The sequence below is a fragment of the Danio rerio genome, chromosome 19 (genome assembly GCF_049306965.1).
Source record: "Danio rerio strain Tuebingen ecotype United States chromosome 19, GRCz12tu, whole genome shotgun sequence".
Lineage (NCBI taxonomy): Eukaryota > Metazoa > Chordata > Actinopteri > Cypriniformes > Danionidae > Danio > Danio rerio.
Window position 1 is genome coordinate 27,924,908 of NC_133194.1, and position 20,648 is coordinate 27,945,555.

Sequence of the window (20,648 nt, forward strand, 5' to 3'; positions counted from 1 at the left end):
ATGTAGGCTGTGGCCAGGGATTGGACCCGGGGCCCTGTAGGGAATACAGTGTGATGTGGTACTACGACCCGCAGGCCAATGCATGTGCACAGTTTTGGTACGGTGGCTGCCAAGGCAATAGCAACCGCTTTGAAACAGAGGACATTTGTAAAAGCACTTGTGTGCAGACATAACACACTCTGACAATGAAGCATCATTCAGCAGATTGTGTTTTTTATCAAGCTGTATCAGTCATGCACTATGCAGGTGTTTTATTATTATTATTATAGTAAAGGTTTTTATGAGAACAGTAAAACTGTAGATCAGATTTGCCTGCATTATAGTGGCCAACACTTACAGTAATTATTGACTAGACTTAGCACTGCTACATTTTTTAGAGAATAACTTGCATATTCAAAGCACCACATTTATATATTTTCTATTCACACTGAATATTTTATTTTTTGTGAATTTCTTACTTTTTAATGGGGTATATGCACTCAGACTTTTATTTTCAGCCAGCCAGCCTCAGTGATTTCGGTGAACTGTCCTTTCATTATAAACAGGCCACGTTTAAGGTCTGATTTCTTTTAAAATCAATGACTGGCAAAGAAGCACTGCATTAAATTCCATTTCCTCCCACCATGTCTTTACAGTTTATTTTACCTCGGTATTTTCAGAGGAGTTTCTGCTCTCGCCTACTGATTCTGATGGTGCTGCTAGCGGTCTTTTGTCTTGTTTTACACTTGAACAAGTATGAATGCTTAAGTCTATTTAACTGAATGTATTTTAGTGGCTTTGCAACATCGATGCTGTAAAAAGAACGTTAAGAAATAGAAAATAATCACATTAAGCTTTCACCGGAAGTCTATCATTAGCTGAAAAACACTAGCTGTGCATATAGCCCATTGTTCCTTCCATAGAAATAGTATTTTCTGTACGTTGCATCCAGTATTGTAAATATTTGTATTTGTATTTTTGATAATGCCTACCGGTGCTCAAATAGGAAATAATGGTGCTGGAAATCCCCCTTATTTTCACAAAGTAAATAAATATGCTTGAATTTATATGCAGTTTTTAACATATTTGCTGAATTTGGGATCATTGTTTGAGTCTGACTTCAAAATAAATGTCTATATTTTTGTGGATAAAAAAAATGATTTGTATAAAATCAAACTGTAATGTGCAAATGTATACTTCTAGAAATTGATAAATATTTTTTTTTACTGTAATGAACGGAACAATGAACAAAAATGACCTAAAACAAATTCAAGATAAGTGGGTAAAGTGAAATGAGAAAACCAAATGGAAAGCATCAGATTGCAGTTTTACATTTAGATCTGTGCATAGGCCAACGGCAGAGACTGTGCAAACTCTCTCATCATAAACATATTTATATAGAATTATCTGTTAAATATACAGTATTTATGTTTAAGTTGTAATATATTGTATGATTAGAAGCATTTCGTTTCAAAGATGCTTATCCAAGATGCTCGTTCATGTTTCCTTATCAGTGAACTAATAAACTCACTTCACATACTCATTTACTTTAAAGCTCTTAATTACTAAAGCTTTATCTGTCTTATTTTTGTCTTTAATCCAATCACTGTGTTCTGAACAAAATGCTTTGGAAAATAAAGTCTGCAACTTTGTACAACTTGTTTTATTATGTATTATAAAACAATAAATACAACATTTATGATTTACTACAGTAAAGTAATGTTCAATAAATATATTCTTAATTTTCACTAGTCATGGCGTCTTATGTTTGGATTCATTTCAGTTCATCTGGATTGAATCTGTATTTGTATCCATACGGGCGTAAATGATATGTGTAGTACTCCAATGTGTGCATTTCCACTGCGTTTATGTAATGGAATGAGATGGCAAAATCTGAGCAGCATCCCGGACCCTAAAACACAAAAACAGAAAAATAAATTCTATAAAAAGACCAATGAAACAAATTACAGCTTTGAATTATTTTCATTTACTTTAAGCTTCTCTCCTTCTCTGTCTTAATTCAATTAAAAATCATATATACAGTTGAAGTCATGTTAACTCCACTGAATTGTTAATTTCTTTCCCCAATTTCTGTTTAACAAAGAGAAGGTTTTTTCAACACATTTCTAAACAGTTTTATACAAATGAGTTTTAATAACTCATTTCTAATAACTGATTTATTTTATCTTGCCTTGATGACAGTACATAATATTTGAGTAGATCATTTTCAAGACACTTCTATACAGCTTAAATTGACATTGAAAAAAAAAAATGCTTAAAGGGGCTAATAGTTTTGACCTTAAAATGTTTTTTGTTTTTTTTACATTAAAAATTCTTTTATTCTTGCCAAAAAAAATTTTCCTTGCTCTGTTAAACCTCATTTGGGAAATATTTTAGAAAGAAAAAAAATTCAACGGGGGCTAATAATTCTGACTTCAACTATTTCTGATGCTAATGTGAATGTTGAAAGAGGTATTTGATTTTCGTTTCAAGAGTGCTGACCATTCATTTGTGATTTTATTGTGATAATAGTGAATAGACGTAGCGTCACTCATTACATGTTCCTGGATCAACATCCTTGTTTACCCTAGAAAAATATTAACATGGACAATTTCCATTTACGTGATATGGCTTATTCTAGTTAAAAACGGAAGCAAACAGCCGGACACACTGTGCTTCTCCCATGCAATATTTGCATAATAATCACAGATTAGATCAGTTTCAAACCATCACTCAATACTTGAGCACGGTATTGCTTAATAAAGTTCTACATAGGTCTAAAGGTCACACTTTATTTTCATGGACTGTTTGTTGATTTTAATTACATTGCATCTACACGCCAACTAATTCTCATTAGATTATAGACTGTTAGGTTCAGGTTAGAGTTCATGCAAAGTGTCTTATAGTCAGTTAAACATCTGTTGAAGGAGCAGTATCAACAAATATTAAGCAGACAGTGTACTAATACTTAAATGGACCATCAAAATAAAGTATTACCTCTATTAATTATAATAATAAACCAATAAAATGACAAAAAAAGTGTCAAACTATTATCCAATTTCGATTTCATTGTGTTGTACTTTATTCATGTACAGGCACTTTAACCTCACTGTTAAATAGTACAATAGTACACCGTTACTAAAATACACCAAACAATAAAGATTAAAATTAGATAATAGTTTATAAACACCTTTTTTTGAGAAATAATGAAATCTTTATTTTACAACAGTTAACAACAAACGTTTCTGAAGCTTACAGTTGATAAAAATGAATAGTAAGTGCTTGCCGAAAGATTCAGGTCTCTTGATACTTGTTTTAGTACTGCATATTCAGATACATAATGCTATCAGTTAAATGGCTTAAATTTCATTAACAAATACTCTCTCTCTCTCTCTCTCTCTCTCTCTCTCTCTCTCTCTCTCTGCCTACCTACTTTATGAAGTATGCAAGTCTTATTTTCCTCTGAATTGAAATTAGCGCCAACGCCATATCATCTTACACATCCCTGTTAAAGCTGTGTATATAATAGTCTAAGCTTACGTTGTTTATTTAGGCTTATAGTCATTCTTGTTCAGCATAATAGAACGCGCTGAATGAAATGTGTAACTATATGTAGACATAAGAATCATTTGTATATTTGACAAATATCAGAATCTTATATGAGATAAACTTCACAAGTACTTCAGGAAGTTGAAATTATCCAACCTTTAAACATTGGAATCACTTATTTACCTCTTATTTCAGGGGTAAATTATAATTGGTGTTAGGTATAGGTGGAAGCTATTCAGTTAGCACAGTATTTTTTGTTTCAAAAATATTACTGGAACTGCTTAATGTTGTACAACTTGTTTTACATGGATTTCATATCATGCTAATATCTGATTCTATTTTGCATTATTTGATTTTATTTTATTTTTAAAGTTGCTTTGAAACTGCTGGCTTAGATTCAAGCCTGCTTAAACACAAAGTAGTTGTCTTGTACTTTTCAAATAAACCCACTCATATAGAAATCGGATACATGGCAATAAAAGCAAATTTGAAATACAAGTTCATATTTGGATTTCACATATATGTCATACATGCAACATATATATTTGTCACTGTCGCCAACGATCTAGCTCGTGAACAGATCACTGGAAAACCACTAATCTGCCAGCAAAAGAGCTACATATTCAGTCATGCACCACTCACACACCTGGCCTAGATCCTAGATGATTGCAAACAGATACAGCTGAAGCTGTTCAGGACTAATTGCACAGACTATATTTACACCTCTCAAACACACACGTTGCTGAGTCTTCTTGAACGGTTAGTGAGCTTTATGGTATATTTGCCTTGCCACATTTTTGGTCCTTGCTTTGATTATCTGCATGATATTTTGACTACAACTCTGGATTGCCCTAATACATCTGTTTGCTCCTGTGCTGACTGTTGCTTGCCTGATCATTCTCTGTTCAATAAAGACTCTGCATTTGGATCCGCATCTCACTTCTTGTTACAATATTGAAATATTGCAAAAATTGTTGCTTATGTGTATGTTTTTAACCATTGGAGCTACAATTGTGCTCATGCTGTATGCTCAAATATATTAGATATAATTACAAATCCATTTATTACAGATCCAACAAAAAATTCATACAAAGCTGAACCCCACCAGCCTGATTTCACCAAGTAGGACATGTTCTATGCTGATTCTGGAATAACATTCCAATCAGCCAATCAGAATTAAGGGATATGTTTACAGTTTGTTAAGTTTAGACTTATGATTATGTTTATGTACTTCTACATGATTGTTATCTGACTATTATTCCCCTCTGATTTTACTGATAATTTACAGTTATAGTTGGGTTTAAGGGTAGAGAATAGTAATGGATTATTTTTTTAACAAAAATGATGACATAGATGTTAATCCAGGATCACATCGTACTTGGCAAAATGATGACGTGCCCCTGCCCCCGCCTCAGAAGCTCCAACCACATCTCTATTAATCCCAGCATTTACATAAAATAATTCAGAAACTTGCCAAACTGGTTTAAAAACCCATTACAGTTTGGGCAGATGACGCTGATTGAAGACTGGAACCTGTTTAAAAAGGCAGCCACCAACAACAACCACACAGACCTCGATGAATACAATGAAACTGCTAGTGCCTTTATTAAAAAGTGCACTAATGATCTTACATTTACCAAGATCATCACCACACCTGCAAACAAGAAGCTGTCCAAATGTCTGTCCAAACAGCTTGACAAGTAGATTTTTTTTTACCATAGGTGCCCTGTTTATTTGTACTGTACCATACTAAAAATCCATGCAGCACTGTGTCCTTACTTGTGTCCGGTCACATTTGCCCTGAGTAGACATTCAAAAACAGTGCAAGTGTAACAGAGGCCAGCTAGTGAAGTGCAGTGCAGGTAAATCTCACTCCTTTGACCTCTAAAGGTGCTCCAAAGGTCTTTAGCCTCCTTGCAAAGGCTGTTTTTTTTCTGCATTGAATGATCGGCGTGACCCATGGCACATGCCTTGCGCGTTGCCTTGCATTGATACTTCTGCTGTTTGTGTTGCTCTGCAATAACACCTCCGAAACACTAGCTAGCGGTGGTTGTTTTTATGTTCCTTTGTGTTGAGTTTCTTCGCTGGTGTTTTGTGTTTTCTAAACGCTACCTTAACGTACAAGTGGCTCAAAGTCGCTCATTCAGAGGCAGGAATCGGTGAACGTGCCACAACTATAATCATAAGGTAAACACTAAACAGAAGTTTCCACAGGACTCAGCACTTGTAAACACTCGTTCCATCGGGCTCGCAGCTCTCAGCCCCACCAACACTCATTCCAGGTACCATGCCCACCAATCACAGAGCTTACGCTACGCATCGTGGTTACATTTTTTGAGAGGTGTGTGTTGGCGTCAGCCTCAGCGAGGGGTATGTGACCATGCAAGGCTGTGCCGAAGCATACGTGTGTGCTTCACGCAGAAATATAAGCCTTTAGAGCAACAGACTCTCATGCAAAGAATCACTGGTTTAATCCTAGCTCAGAGCCGGTTGCGTAGTGTGTAACCGGTGGGTTACACAAGGTTGTGTGTTTGTGTGCACAGTGAACTTTGTAATGGCATGTGTGTGCTGCTCATTCATCATTGCAGAAAAGCTAAAGAAATTCTGCAACATATGCATCAAATAACCATTTAAAATCTTACGGATTCAGTATTACTGTTTTATTTTTGACTTATTAATTGGATCTCTGCTTCATCCATGTTTGAGACACAGGCTGTTTCTTAATGTGCGTTCTTAAGCAATCTTGCTAAGAGGTTGGAGGTAACTTGGCAAGACAGATCTTTACAAGAATACAAATCCATTTTCTTCGTTCTTGAAATTGACAAACAGTGACTGTCTGTGTCTGTTATTGTGCTGTGTTTATCTGAATGTCACTTGAAATGCATGTCGGAACAGTGGACGGTGAGAACCAGCTCATTTTTATTTAAAGGCACAGGTAACAAAAACAGCTACAATTTTGTCCGACCCCAACATTGACATTTCAGCAGGGTTGTTTAAAACTGTTAAAATTAAAACTGGTTTGGAACAACTCGAGGTAAACAAAGTCAGAATGTTCATTTTTGGGTAAATTATCCTTTAAGGTAAGTGTAAAAGGCACAGGGCTGAAGCTATCCAGAATACCCATACTCTGCACCATTATCAATTCCAATTGCCCAAAATCTGGCTAAATCTTTCCACAACTAGCATCAACTCTTCACTAACTCACTATCCTTCAGCTTAGTCCCTGATTTATTTGGGTCGCCAAAGTAATGTAATGTAATGTAATGTGTATTTATATAGCGCATTTATTGTGTACGGCCATACACCCAAATCGCTTCACAATCATGAGGGAGACTCTCCACACCACCACCAGTGTGCAGCATCCACTTGGATGATGCGATGCAGCCACAGGACAACAGCGCCAGTTGATTCACCACACACCAGCTATTGGTGGAGTGGAAAGACACTGATAGAGCCAATTCAGTGGATGGGGATGATTGGGAGGCCATGATCGTAAGGGCTGATAGAGGGACTTTGGCCAGGACACTGGGGTTACACCCCTGCTCTTTCACGAGAAGTGCCATGGGATATTTAATGACCACAGAGAGTCAGGACCTCGGTTTAACGTCTCATCCGAAAGACGGTGCTCACTGACAGTGTAGTGTCCCCTTCACTTTTACTGGCGCATTAGGACTCACACAGACCACAGGTTAAGCGCCCCCTGCTGGCCTCCCTAACACTACTTCCAACAGCAACCTAGTGTTCCCTAGTGGTCTCCCATCCAGGTACTGACCAGGCTCAGCCCTGCTTAGCTTCATTGAGTAGCTAACTCTAGCACATGCAGCAGATGCCCTTCCAGCTGCAACCCAGTACTGGGAAACTCCGATACACACTTTCATTCACACAAATACATTCATACACTACAGCCAATTTTGTCTAATCAATTCACCTATAATACATGTCTTTGGACTGGGGGAAACTAAAGCAGCCTCAACTCATTCATCCAGTCACAAATGTATTGTTCTTACCTCAACTGGAGTATAATGATCATAGATGAGGTACCAGGGTCGTTGTCTGCGTAGCTGTCTCACCAAGTAATTGCCTGGAGGGTAAGGGTGAAAGACTTGTCTCCCAAACACATCCCTGGAATCCCCCATCTCAACTTTCATTTTCTCCATGCATTGTCCCATTCCAACATCCTCAAGTTCTGTGGTGTGCGTACAAAGTCCATCAGCAAACCCCTTCACAAATCTTCTCAAAGCTTCTTTACTGAGGACGTAACCGGCCCCTCCACTCATGTAGCCTTGTGCAACAAAGGGCCTGAAGCGACGTCCAAAATACAGAGGATCCTCTGAGCTGTGTTTGGACAAGCTATGGCGCAAATTCTCAATGACAACAAATGTGTCATCGTCAGCTTTGAGGAACCAATCAGCATCATCCAAATGGTGCTTGTGAATGTACTGGAAGGCTCGTATGGTCTTCCAGTAGAGTTGATTGCGTCCTTCTGACACATTGAGCCCTATCGTGGGGAAGTCCGTGTTCTTCGAGGTCATGTACAAGATGGTGTCGCAGCGTTTGCCCCATGTGGCATGAACGTGTTGGGTTCTGGACTGCAGGTTTTGAGGCTGTGTCATTACCCAGCATAAAACTCTGACCTTCTGGCTTGAATCCAACGTTGCATTTCTGTTCTGAGCTACTGTACAAGAATATAACAGTTTAGTTTCAAAAAAAGTTTAAAGGAACACTTTTCAAAAAACATATTTTGGCTCATTTTAAAAGTCCATTTTTTCAAGTAAACAGCTGCGTTTACTTACCATGACTGTGACAGGAGCAACAATATTACACGGTGCTGTTACCTAGCAGCCAGGGGCATAGTGGACATTTTAAAAGTGGGGGGGACAGCTGTATAAAATCCAAAAGTGTACCTGTTTCTAAATGGTCTGTCTCTACACTGCAAAAAAAATGCTTTTCCTACTTAGATTTTTTGTCTTGTTTCTAATCCAAATATCTAAAAATCCCTAAAACAAGAATGATTTTCTAGACAATCAAAACATATTGCCTATTGTTAGTTTTACCTTAAAACAAGCAAAATAATCTGCCAATGGGGTAAGCAAAATAATCTTAGGTCAAAAGAAAAAAAAAGATTAATTTGCTTACCTCATTGGCAGATTATTTTGCTTGATTTAAGGAAAAACTCACTTAACATTGGCATATTATTTCTCAAAACAAGGCAATATGTTTTGCTTGTCTAGAAAATGCTTCTTGATTTGAGAAATTTTAGATATTTAGACTAGAAACAAGACAAAAAATCTAAGCAAGAAAAGCATTTTTGCAGTATAAAAGTGAGGGGGATGTAGCCCTCTATCCCCCCCGGTTGCTACGCCCCTGCTAGCAGCTGACTATTTTTAGGCACTGTGTGCAGTGGTCCCTTGTCATACAAGTTACATTTTAAAAATAACCCTCGATAGGCGAAATCCATGAATTAGTCAGCTTTATTTTTTACAATTATCATAGATGTTTTAAGGCTGCAAAACCCATCAATAGATTTTTCTCAGACATGCATTAACATTTTTACACTTTTTCCCTTTGTTTAATAATAATAATAATGATAATAAATAATAATTCCTTACTTTTATATAGCGCTTTTCTGGAAACTCAAAGCTCTTAACACATTTTTGGGGGGAATCTCCTCATCCACCACCAGTGTACAGCATCCACCTGGATGACGCGACGGCAGCCATATTGCACCAGATCGCACACCACACACACCAGCTGATTGGTGGAGAGGAGACAGAGTGATGAAGCTAAATATGATATTTGGATGGAGGCCTTGATGGACAGAGGCAAGTGGGCAATTTTGGGCAGGATGCTGGGGTTAAACCTCAACTCTTTTTTTCGACAGACATCCTGGGATTTTTTAACAACGGCAGAGAGTCAGGACCTCGATTTAATGTCTCATTAATGTCATCTCAGGCTGAGCACTCCCTGTTGGCCTCACTAACACCACTTCCAGCAGCAACCTGGCTTTCCCATGTAGTCTAACATCCAGGTATTGACCAGACATAGCCCTGCTTAGCTTCAGTGGGCGAGCATGTGTTGCAGAGAGCTAGCTGCCAGCTCTCAAACTTTAAACACTCTTAAAATTCAGACTTTTGAACAAAAATAAGACTAATATTATAGAACAAAACAAAAATCAAAACCTGTTAGGCGTAAACATTCATAGTGGTCAGTAAAAGGTTCATAAAGCTTTTTAGTTTTTGTGTGGATAATATTGGTTTCGAGTGTAATCTGCAATTTTTCCTGCAGTCACTGATCCAAAAAACTAAAGCAGACTCCATCCTTAAGGGGGTCGCACTTGCATAGTGGGTGTGCCGCACACATGACAGTTGGAAGTAACCGGACGCACACACCGGACGAGCACATTTGCATGTTATTTAAAATGAAGTAACAGCAGAAATTTGAACAGTGTCTTGAGTCATAGCTGGGCACTGCAGACAGCTGCTGATTCATGACGCTGGTGTGCGTGCACTGATGTAAACCAATGTTTATGATTCTAAAATGCACGGTGCTGTGTATGACATCCCCTTCACAGTGGTCTTGCTGCGGACAGTTACAACCCTTTTAACGTCCTTGTTGTAACTCACGCTGTCTGCTATCGGCGATTTATGTTAATTTGGCAAGCTGAAGGCATTCTGTACTGTACAGGAGACACGGGCAATCAGGACGTAGAACACAGAAAGAAAGAAAAAAGTCAAATTGCACTAAAAAACTGAGAGGCCATGAAAGCTAAACTGTGTTATAGCGAGGGACCACTGTAATATCATTGTGCCTGCTGCAGCTATGGTGGCAAAGTTCCTTGATTATTATGCCAGATTAAGTGTAGCCTACAGTTCCTGGCCATATCGAAATAGCAACTTTTCAGTGCATCAACAAAAATATCAAGTTTAAACAGGAAAATTATCAAAACTCATTTTTTCGTACATTTTAAGACTAGTAATGGGGTAATCCATAGGTCTCAAACTCGATTCCTGGAGGGCCGCAGCTCTGCACAGTTTTGCTCCAACCTTAATTAAACAGATCAACTAATCAAGGTGTTCAAGACTACTAGAGCAGGAGTGAGTTGGAAAACAAGTGATGAATGACATTTTTTTAAATCACTTTTATAGTTTTATATTTTGTCAAGCTGATAAAATTCAAAAATATCAACAGCCAATCAGAATCAATAATGAATAAAAAGTATTTAAAGTGTTTGACATCATAACTGATTATAAAAAACAGCATTGTGTGATTGCTAATGTTGATATTATTTGCATTTGTGTTAGGTGTTGTGGATGCTGGTTGTCTTGTCATCCAAAGTCTAGATGCTAAATAGTTATTTTAGCTATCGTCTGTTGATACCAATTTGGTTTATGGTTTGGTTTAATATTGTTATATATTGTCAGTGATGTAGAAATTAATATGGTTATCATAGTTATCCATTTGCTTAGATGCAAATTTGGTATTATTTGATGATGTTTATGCTAACATACAGTAGTTATAGTTATCACTCCTTGGTGTGGATGCTAATATAGATATCAGCATCAAATTTGTGTAGATAATAATAATAATAATATTGTTGTTGTCAGTTGTATCAATCATCTTTTAGTGTAGACAATAATATGGTTGTCACTATTATACATTGGTTTGGATTAAAATATGGTTATATTTACATTTTCAAGTTGTAATTAACATTATTTTAGTGACTGTGCAATTAAATAAATTGTTATTTCGATTCTGAATGCAATTTTGAAGTAACTTTGAAGTCAGTTTTTTATGATTTATAGCTTAAATTCTGTCTTTTCTTTTAATAACTGAAATATCCATATTTCTGTATGCTTGAGGAGAACTATGCCACTTCACTGCACTATATTTTCATAAATACGTAACTCATTGTTTAAAGTTTAACAGAAGTTACTCCTATAAATTTGCATCATGCATCATGGGAAGTCGGAAAAAGTCAGACTACAGATACTGTTTGTCTTACACCAACAATAATGCTTACACTATATAATTTAGCTTCCAAGTGCAGATTAGATCAGTAATGTTAAATAACTGAATTCATATATTTTGAGCAAAACAAACAACCTTTTAAAAAAGTGCACTATGTGATAAAAATAGAAGTCATTTAAAATACAGTTTAAATCATTGTTATAATAATCTTGATGTGCTTTAAAGTAGGACACTAACTTTCACATATTTAAAAACATACTGTATTAAAGCACATGTGATAATTGCAATGGTGTTATTTACAGTACATTTTATTCTTTCTGACAACAAGGCACTTCAGTTTCAAAAGCACTTAATCACAACATCAGTAGTGGTAAGTAGGAAATTTCATGTGAAGGTACAGTAGCACAAACGAACCAGATCTAGCAAATCAAGTTCTTCAGGATTACTTCAAACCCACAGGCATGTGTGAGATTAAGACTGAAACTAAACTCTGCTAAACTGTGGCTTTACAGGAGTTTATTTCGGACACCCTATATTGTAATTGATTCCAACTTTATTAATAACGTATATAATTTTAAAAAAATTGTGCATTTAAACAAAACGGTTTTATTTAAATTTAATGTTAATTAAAATAAGAGTTGGAAATACTTTTACGGATAGAAATGAATACATTTACATTCAAACAAGTTAGTGGAAAAAAAAAATTACAAACTACAAAATTTCAACTAAATTCTATATTTTCAACTAAATTTCTTACTTTTTTTTGTTCAGTTAATATTTTCCCACAATAAATCTTTTGGGCTCATTTTTGGACTGCAGTTTTATATTTTTTGGTAAATTAGGTCCAGTTTTGGATATGGTACTGACATATATATATATATATATATATATATATATATATATATATATATATATATATATATATATATATATATATATATATATATGCACAAATATATTATTGTAAAGCCTCCTATTGAAAATATTCAATTAAAAGACAGATCTGTGAGGGGTTTATGCTGAGCGCTGTATATATATATATATATATATATATATATATATATATATATATATATATATATATATATATATATATATATATATATATATATATATATATATATAAATAAATAAATGTTCTCTCCCCTTTGAGTTTTTTCTTAAATGTTCTTTGGCTTGGAAATGTAGAATTAAAGTCTATAAAAAAACAGCAAAAAAAAAAAAAAAAAAAAGAAAGAAAGAAAGAAAGAAAGAAAGAAAGAAAGAAAGAAAGAAAAAGCCTTTGTCTTACCTGTATGCTTCACTGTAGATATATTTCTTGCTATCCGAACAAAAGAAGATGTCCGAGTCTTTTGGACATGTGAATAAGTTATTGTGAGAAAGATACTCACTGCTACACCACTTAAAAACAAGAAGTTCTGCTTAAATCTTCTCATGTCTAACGCTGTATAAAGTACAAGTTCCTTTTAAGGAAAAACAGATTCTCTTTAAAGCTCTTAAACGTCCTGCCCTAAACACACAGATGAATTTACAGGTTGTGCAACATAGTTTTGCTGCATCAGCAAAAATCAGTGAGTGTAAGCCTGTTATTTTATCATGCTGTTGTGTTTTTATACACAGACGTGAGCAGATAAGATGTCTTTCAATAACCAAGCAAAATATTTCCATTGCTTATTATATTATATTATATTATATTATATTATATTATATTATATTATATTATATTATATTATATTATATTATATTATATTATATTATATTATATTATATTATATTATATTATATTGCCTATTTGAAAATTTCTAAACTTTCTGAATTAATTTGTAATACATTACAACAGACTAATCATTAAAAATATAGCAATAGATAAAATAACAATTGAATGAACAGATGAATGTACATGATTGTAGGCTATTTATTTTTGTACAGTAGCTATATTGAATTGCGCAAGCAGCTTTTGCCGTTTTTCTTATTCGTTTCGGTAAATTTCACAAATCAGAATTTAAATTTGCAAAACTGTATTAGTGCATTTCTCAAAACAAAACAAAACAAAAAATAGCAAAACACCATGAATTACCTGCAAAAGCCAGTCTCTTGCTAAAAAATCCTTAGCTTATCTCTAAAGACTAAAAATCTGTGTCAATGAACATGTCAGTGCCGTCAGAATGACAAGTCCTTGTGTCATTGTGTATTGATAAGACAGTCATTGTTGATAAGACAAATTACTTGTTGTCAATACAGCAGTATACTCTGGAGGGATGTTCTTGTGTAATTTATGGCTACAGTTTTAATTATCAATATATTCTCACTTTTCGGTTACACCTTAGTGTTTGATTGCAAGAGACTGGACAAGATTCACATTTACACCTTTACTGTTTGTACTGTAATTTGTTAACAGGTAATTCCATTACGATACCGAAAAAGAAGGGCCCTGCATAACACAAATGATAAAAACAAAAGTAGAAATTTCATTTGCATCTTAGTTAGAGAAAGTCAATATTCACCTGGAAGCAATACCAATTAAGGACAGATTTTTAAAACAAAATATAAATGTATAAAAAATGGATTATGACAAAATTTTTTGATCACTTGTTCAACCCATATGCATGTAAAGACTTGCAATGAACAAAAACCTAAATGTTGTGATGTTTCAATTGGTTAAACTTACAAACTCAGGTTTAGCTGCCTTGAAAATGTGAGTCAACTCAACTTTGTGGGGCTGTCATGGTGGCGCAGTGGGTAGCATGATCGCCTCACAGCAAGAAGGTCACTGGTTTGAGCCTCGGCTGGGTCAGTTGGTGTTTCTCTGTAGAGTTTGCATGTTCTTGTGTGCGTTTCCTCCAGGTTCTCCGGTTTCCCCCACAGTCCAGAGACATGTGGTACAGGTGAAATAAATAAGCTAAATTGGCCATAGTGTGTGTGTGTGTGTGTGTGTGTGTGTGTGAATGCAAGAATGTAATGGTATTTTGTTGGCTTAGTTAGGCTGGATTAGTTGGTGGTTCATTCCGCTGTGGCAGATGAATGAAGGGACTAAGCAGAAAATGAATGAATAAACTCAACTTAGAGAGATTCGATGTATCCACTTAAGATGTTGTTACAGAATATATTTACCTAAAACACAACATCTTAAGTTGAAACAAAGAATCTCTCTATGTTGAGTTGACTCGCATTTTCATGGCAGCTAGTGAACTTGAGTTTGTAACTTTAACCAAACATTTTACAATGTGGTGGTGAGACTATCGTATAATAACATTATAATACATTTTGATCAGAATTACAATGAAACTTTTTTATGTGCACAAGTGACACTATGATCTGAAGATTGAACCAGTAGTTTTGAGAATTTTAATTTTGATCTAAGAAGCTACCAAAGCGACTGAAAAAAACTGCAATACAAAATCAGAGGCGATAGCGCCATCACCCGACCATTGATTTGAGTTGAATTTATTCCTGAAGAATACTTATTTCTCTGTAAAATTCTATACACTTAGCTGATATTCGACCACGGGAGTTACTTGTGTTTTTCACCACTGTCATATTATGCATGGCATCAGCTATCATATCAAGCTAATGCCATGGTTGAGTTTAACTTATTTGTACATCTATGGTAATATATCTTATTTAAAGAAAAAAGTCAATTTAAGGTATCGTGTCAGAGGAAACAATTATGCATCAAAAATGCCTGTTATTACTTACCAAGTTACCTGTTTTAATGTAAATTAATTCCGACAATCCTTATGCGATGTATCCTACAGGCCAGCAGAGGGCAGCAGCAGCTCCAATAACACACAGCGCTGCGGAGAAGAAACCAGCATGTACACAAGGGCATGCACTTGGTAATAAATTTTATGTAATTACTGTATTTGTATTAAGTAATCTGTCCGTCTCTCTTATAAGCTATGATTTAAGTAGCTCGTGTTCTGGGCTGCTGCAGTGCGTTATTGTGAATCATATCAGTTTCATACAAAGTTCACTGGCAGAAAAGTAGCCTAATGGCAAATCCAGCACATATATCAGCGGTTCGGACTTTGTATAAGAAAATCCTGGTGCTTCACCGATTTCTGCCCATTGACCTGCGGGCTCTGGGCGACCAGTATGTGAAGGATGAGTTCAGGAGACACAAGACTTCTTCAGATGAAGAGGCCAAACACTTCATGGTGGAATGGCAGGTAAGAGAAAGCAAATACATTTTAATTGACACCAGGCCTGTGTATTTTATTTACCCGAATAAATGTTTAATTTCTTTTCAAAGAGTGTAAATTTTAAGCAAATAACGTTAGCTCACCCTTCTGGCGGAGTATATTTAACATGTAATCTACATAACTTGTACTAGACAGCACACAAGTATTTTTTTCAGTGAAGTACTAGCTCTTATTAGTCAGCTGCTGGTGTATTTTCTTTAGGTTCCTGCTTATTACGTTATTATACTAAATATATTATTTATAGCCTATTATAATATAAATGTTTATAAATATATTATTAACGTTAGATACAAGCTGTTATTTATTAGACACTAGGAACCTTTGTAATGATCACTAGAAACAAGTTTTTTTTTAAACTGCTTGTTCTATGTTGGTACTAGTCAGAATGGTCACGGTATTTAATAATAAAAGTTTAAAAAGTACAGTTTAGTGAGGTGTAAATATTCATTCATTAATTTTCCTTTGTCTTAGTCCCTTTAATTTTCAGGGGTTGCCAAAGAGGAATGATCCGCCAGCTTATCCAGCACGTTTTAAACAGCAGATGCCCTTCCAGCTGCATCCCAGTATTGTAAAACATCCATACACAATTATTCACACACACATGCACACACACACACACACACACACACACACACACGCACACACACACACACTACAGCCAATTTTGTGTTATCCAATTCACTTATAGCTCATGTTTTGGACTGTGGGGGAAACCGGCACACACGGGGAGAACATGCAAACTCCACATAGGAATGCCAACTAACCCAGCAGGGACTTGAACCAGCGACCTTTTTCCTGTGAGGTGACAGTGCTAACCACTGAGCCCCAGTGTCACCCGGTGTGATACATAATGTAGTAATTCCATACTGGTTAATAACTAGGTACTTTACTGTAGTTAAATTATTGAAAAACATTACACTGTATGACATATTTATTTACTCAATTATTTATTTAAATAATATTTTTACAATTTTTTTGTGCTTTCATGTAATTTATATTTTTACATTTTAATAAAATTTAGATAATTTTGCTTACATTTTACATTCATCTTATTCTAGCGTATTATATTATTTATTCCAACTTTAAAATGTATTTATTTGTTTTTATTTTAATACTGCATCAATTTAGGTGACGCAGTGGCACAGTAGGTTGTGTTGTCGCCTCACAGCAAGAAGGTCGCTGGTTCGAGCCTCGGCTGGGTCAGTTGGCGTTTATGTGTGGAGTTTGCATGTTCTCCCTGTGTTCGCGTGGTTTTCCTCCAGGTGCTCCAGTTTTCCCCATAGTCCAAAGACATGTGGTACAGGTGGATTGGGTAGGCTAAATTGTCGGTAGTGTATGAGTGTGTGTATGTGTGTATATGAGTGTGTGTGTAGATGTTTTCCAGAGATGGGTTGCTGCTGGAAGGACATCTGCTGCTTAAAAGACGTGATGGATAAGTTGGCAGTTCATTCCACTGTGGCAACCTCAGATGCATCAATTTATCCTGATATTCTCTTTTTTAATATATGAATTAAACGATTTAGAATTAGTACTAATCTTTTTTTGTCTTTCTTCAGCATTTTATTATTATTGTCCCAATAAGGCAGCAAATATAACATATAAATATAATCAGAATTATTACAAAAATACGATTTTTTTCCCACATAGGCCTTTTTTTATTATTGTCAATAAGTAAACTAATACACATTTAAAATATGCAATATTTGTATTATTAACTATACTTTAACTATACTTTAACAGATGCACACAAATTCACCGGCCACTTTATTAGGTACACCTTACTGGTACAGGGTTGGACGCCCTTTGGCTTTCAGAACTCTTTTGTCAATGGGCCCAAAGTGTGCAAAAAAATATTCCCTACACCATTACACCACCACCACCAGCAATGCTTTCATGTTGTTGACACCAAATTCCGACCCTATCATCCGAATGTCACAGCAGAAATGGGGACTCATCAAGCCAGGCTATGTTTTCCCAATCTTCTACTTAGCAGTTTTTTTTGCATGTGTGAATTGTAGCCTCAGTTTCCTGTTCTTAGCTGACAGGAGTGGCACCCAGTGTGGTCTTCTGCTGCTGTAGACCATCCGCCTCAAGGTTGAATGTGTTGTGCATTCAGAGATGCTCTTCTGCATACCTTGCTTAAAGCGAGTGGTTATTTGAGTTACTGTTGCCTTTCTATCAGCTCGAACCAGTCTGGCCATTCTCTTCTGACCTCTGACATCAACCAGGCAATTGCGCTCACAGAACTGCCATTCACTGGATATTTTCTCTTTTTCGGACCATTCTCTGAAAACTCTAGAGATGGTTGTGCTTAAAAATTCTATTAGATCAGCAGTTTCTGAAACACTCAGACCAGCCCGTCTGGCACCAGAAACCATGCCACGTTCAAAGTCTTAAAAAATGCCTTAAATCACCTTTCTTTCCCATTCTGATGTTCAGTTTGAACTGCAGCACATCATCTTGACCATTTCTACATGCCTAAATGCATTGAGTTGCTGCAGTGTAATATGCTGATTAGAAATTTGAGTTACTGAGCAGTTAGACTGGTGTACTTAATAAAGTGGTGTGTGTGTGTGTGTGTGTGTGTGTACACACACACACACACACACACACACACACACACGATATATATATATATATATATATATATATATATATATATATATATATATACTATCAGCGCATATATATATATATATATATATATATATATATATATATATATATATATATACTATCAGCGCATGACTGACAAGCTTGACTTGCATGAATTTGTGACATTTAAAAAAAACAACTGCATTGCAAAAAACTGAATATTCAGATATTATTGTATATCATTATCCAGATCGTTAGTTTCCTACAAAAAAAAAAAAAAAAAAAAAAAAACTCCAGCCTTTGCTGGAACCTTCCACTTGATGGCAGCACCATTCTAAATTTTGTATCCTCATGAAAACGTAATGCAATTCATCCATAACCCATAACTAACAAATCCTCCCAAGGAGCACAGTCATTTGCAGACACCATTTGTGGTACATTAATTACCCTGTAATCCAGGATCACCTTGATCTGACTTAATATTTTAATTTCAGTTAAGTTGTTCGTGAGAACTCTGACATCACGCTTATATGAAATGCGCCATGACCAATGCAATGATCCAATTCAACACATGAACTCCACTTCAGCATGCAGCATTGTCTACTCAAAGAGCAAACCATGTAGATCTTTTACTCTAAGGCTGAAAATTTGAGCTTTTTGAGCGATCAAACTCCATAAGATGCGTTACACCTGCAGTATGATTCTATGCCAGCACAGCGGTTGATTGTGGACAAACCTGGCTCTTATTGCATTTTCACAGTCGTGCAGTGTGATTTCAGAGGACGCGATGTTCCTGGATTGACAGTAGCATATATTCTTCAAGAGGGTAAAAATCACACTTTTGTAGGTAATGAGAGTCAGTTTGTCCGTGCGCAGAATGACACGTACACTTCCTTACACAATGGCCTGCAGAGTGTCGGGAAGAAATTCTAGTCTGTTGCTAGTTATTTTCCCTTTGAATGCACACTGTTACAAAACAAAGATGTGGCCATGAAGTACAAAGCAAGTCATAAGTGTCATTTTTGACATTGAGATATATATTATTGAAAGCTGAATAAATATGCATTCTGTTGATGTTTTGTTTAGGATAAAAAAATATTTAGCCAAGATACAACATTAAAAAAATTAATAATAATAATAATAATAATAATATATATATATATATATATATATATATATATATATATATATATATATATATATATATATATATATATATATATATATATATATATATATATATATATAAATAAATTATAGTCAAATATAATTTACTGTCATCATGGCAAAGGGCAAAGATAAAATAAATCAGTTTTTACAAATGAGTTAAACTATTATGTTTAGAAATGTGTTGAAGAAAAATCTCTCAGTTAAACAGAAATCGGGGGAAAAAATAAACAGGGGGGCTAATAATTTTGACTTCAACTGTATATATATATATATATATATATATATATATATATATATATATATATATATATATATATATATATATATATAAAGAAGAGAGAGAAAATCCTATTTAAAGTTGTCTAAATGAAGTGTAGCAATGCACAATTTTAATCAATTTAAGGTAGGACATTTTTTAAATATCTTCATGGAACATGATCTTTACTTACTTTTTTTAAATGATTTTTTGGCATAAAAGAAAAATCTAACCTTGACACTTACAGTTTATTTTTTGGCTTTTGCCAAAAAATTAACCAGTACAACATAAGACAAATGGTTTTGTCACGCAAGGTCACATATGTAAACCCGCATGTTGTTCACAACCTGTATGGGCCCTATCATACACCCGGCGCAATAAAGTGCAAGACATATTTGCATATGTTTTATTAAAAACAAGTTTAGATTTGTCCCACTGTTGGGTTTTGGAGACTTATGCATTACCATATGGGGCATAAGAATAGGACGTGTGTTTGGATACAACTTAGTGTTTTTACTTCGTAATCATTTAGTTTTGATGGAATTAGAACTGAATTTAGAAATGATTTCAAAACAAATCTTGTGCTTAACAAATAAAATTAAATATGTACGCTAATGGATGTCTTATTAAAGTGAGTTTCCACTGCCAAGCCTTAAAGGGAATGGGAGACGAGACTGATTAGTTTAATGCATTATACTCAAAACACACCCAGAACTCATTAAGAGAAAAGCACAACACTGTTAAACCATGCGCCAGGTGCAAAGCGTATTTTTCTGTCCTTAAAATAGTAAATATGGACTTGGACACTTTTTTTGTGCCATGCGCTTTAGACTTTGCGCCAGATCGAGCCATAAGACATTTTTTAAATACAATGTGATACAAAAGATTTGTGTGTGAAAAGGATTGAAATTTAGCAGTTTGCAGTTGCA

At 35.2% G+C, this 20,648-nt stretch overlaps 3 protein-coding genes across 9 annotated transcripts in view; 2 read left to right on the top strand and 1 right to left on the bottom strand.

Moving 5' to 3' along the window:
• col28a1a (collagen, type XXVIII, alpha 1a) overlaps positions 1–1,727 on the top strand; it is a 45,409-nt gene extending 43,682 nt beyond the window's left edge. For 2 of the 3 annotated variants that reach the window (XM_073930828.1, XM_073930827.1), the window contains exon 36: positions 1–1,727. In XM_073930828.1, the coding sequence (XP_073786929.1) occupies positions 1–173 (173 nt within the window). In that variant the 3' untranslated portion in view covers positions 174–1,727. The other variant, NM_001348047.1, reaches the window with a different exon arrangement.
• c1galt1a (core 1 synthase, glycoprotein-N-acetylgalactosamine 3-beta-galactosyltransferase 1a) lies at positions 1,625–15,862 on the bottom strand. Of its 5 annotated transcripts, XM_073930825.1 has the most exons (4): positions 9,138–10,329; positions 8,322–8,363; positions 7,536–8,203; positions 1,625–1,891 (listed from the first exon to the last, which is right to left on the bottom strand). In XM_073930825.1, exons 3-4 carry the CDS (start codon positions 8,139–8,141, stop codon positions 1,754–1,756), a joined length of 744 nt encoding a protein of 247 aa, XP_073786926.1. In that variant the 5' UTR covers positions 8,142–8,203; positions 8,322–8,363; positions 9,138–10,329; the 3' UTR covers positions 1,625–1,753. The 5 variants fall into 5 exon arrangements, with proteins under 5 accessions (XP_073786926.1, XP_073786925.1, XP_005170092.1 ...); XM_073930824.1 differs by lacking the exons at positions 8,322–8,363; positions 9,138–10,329 and adding an exon at positions 15,193–15,862; XM_005170035.6 differs by lacking the exons at positions 8,322–8,363; positions 9,138–10,329 and adding an exon at positions 12,788–13,102.
• The window catches only part of sdhaf3 (succinate dehydrogenase complex assembly factor 3), a 22,632-nt gene continuing 17,234 nt past the window's right edge, over positions 15,251–20,648 (top strand). The window contains exon 1 of the mRNA NM_001005926.2: positions 15,251–15,665. Within this exon, the coding sequence (NP_001005926.2) occupies positions 15,489–15,665 (177 nt within the window). The 5' untranslated portion in view covers positions 15,251–15,488. The remainder of the gene's footprint in view (positions 15,666–20,648) is intronic.

Coding starts and splice junctions, on each gene's coding strand:
- c1galt1a (XM_005170035.6), bottom strand. CDS start 12,932: ATGAGAAGATTTAAGCAGAACTTCTTGTTTTTAAGTGGTGTAGCAGTG. Junction 8,204..12,787: donor ATCTACAGTGAAGCATACAG/GTAAGACAAAGG, acceptor ATTCTTGTACAG/TAGCTCAGAACAGAAATGCA. Junction 1,892..7,535: donor ATCATTATACTCCAGTTGAG/GTAAGAACAATA, acceptor TTTGTGTTTTAG/GGTCCGGGATGCTGCTCAGA.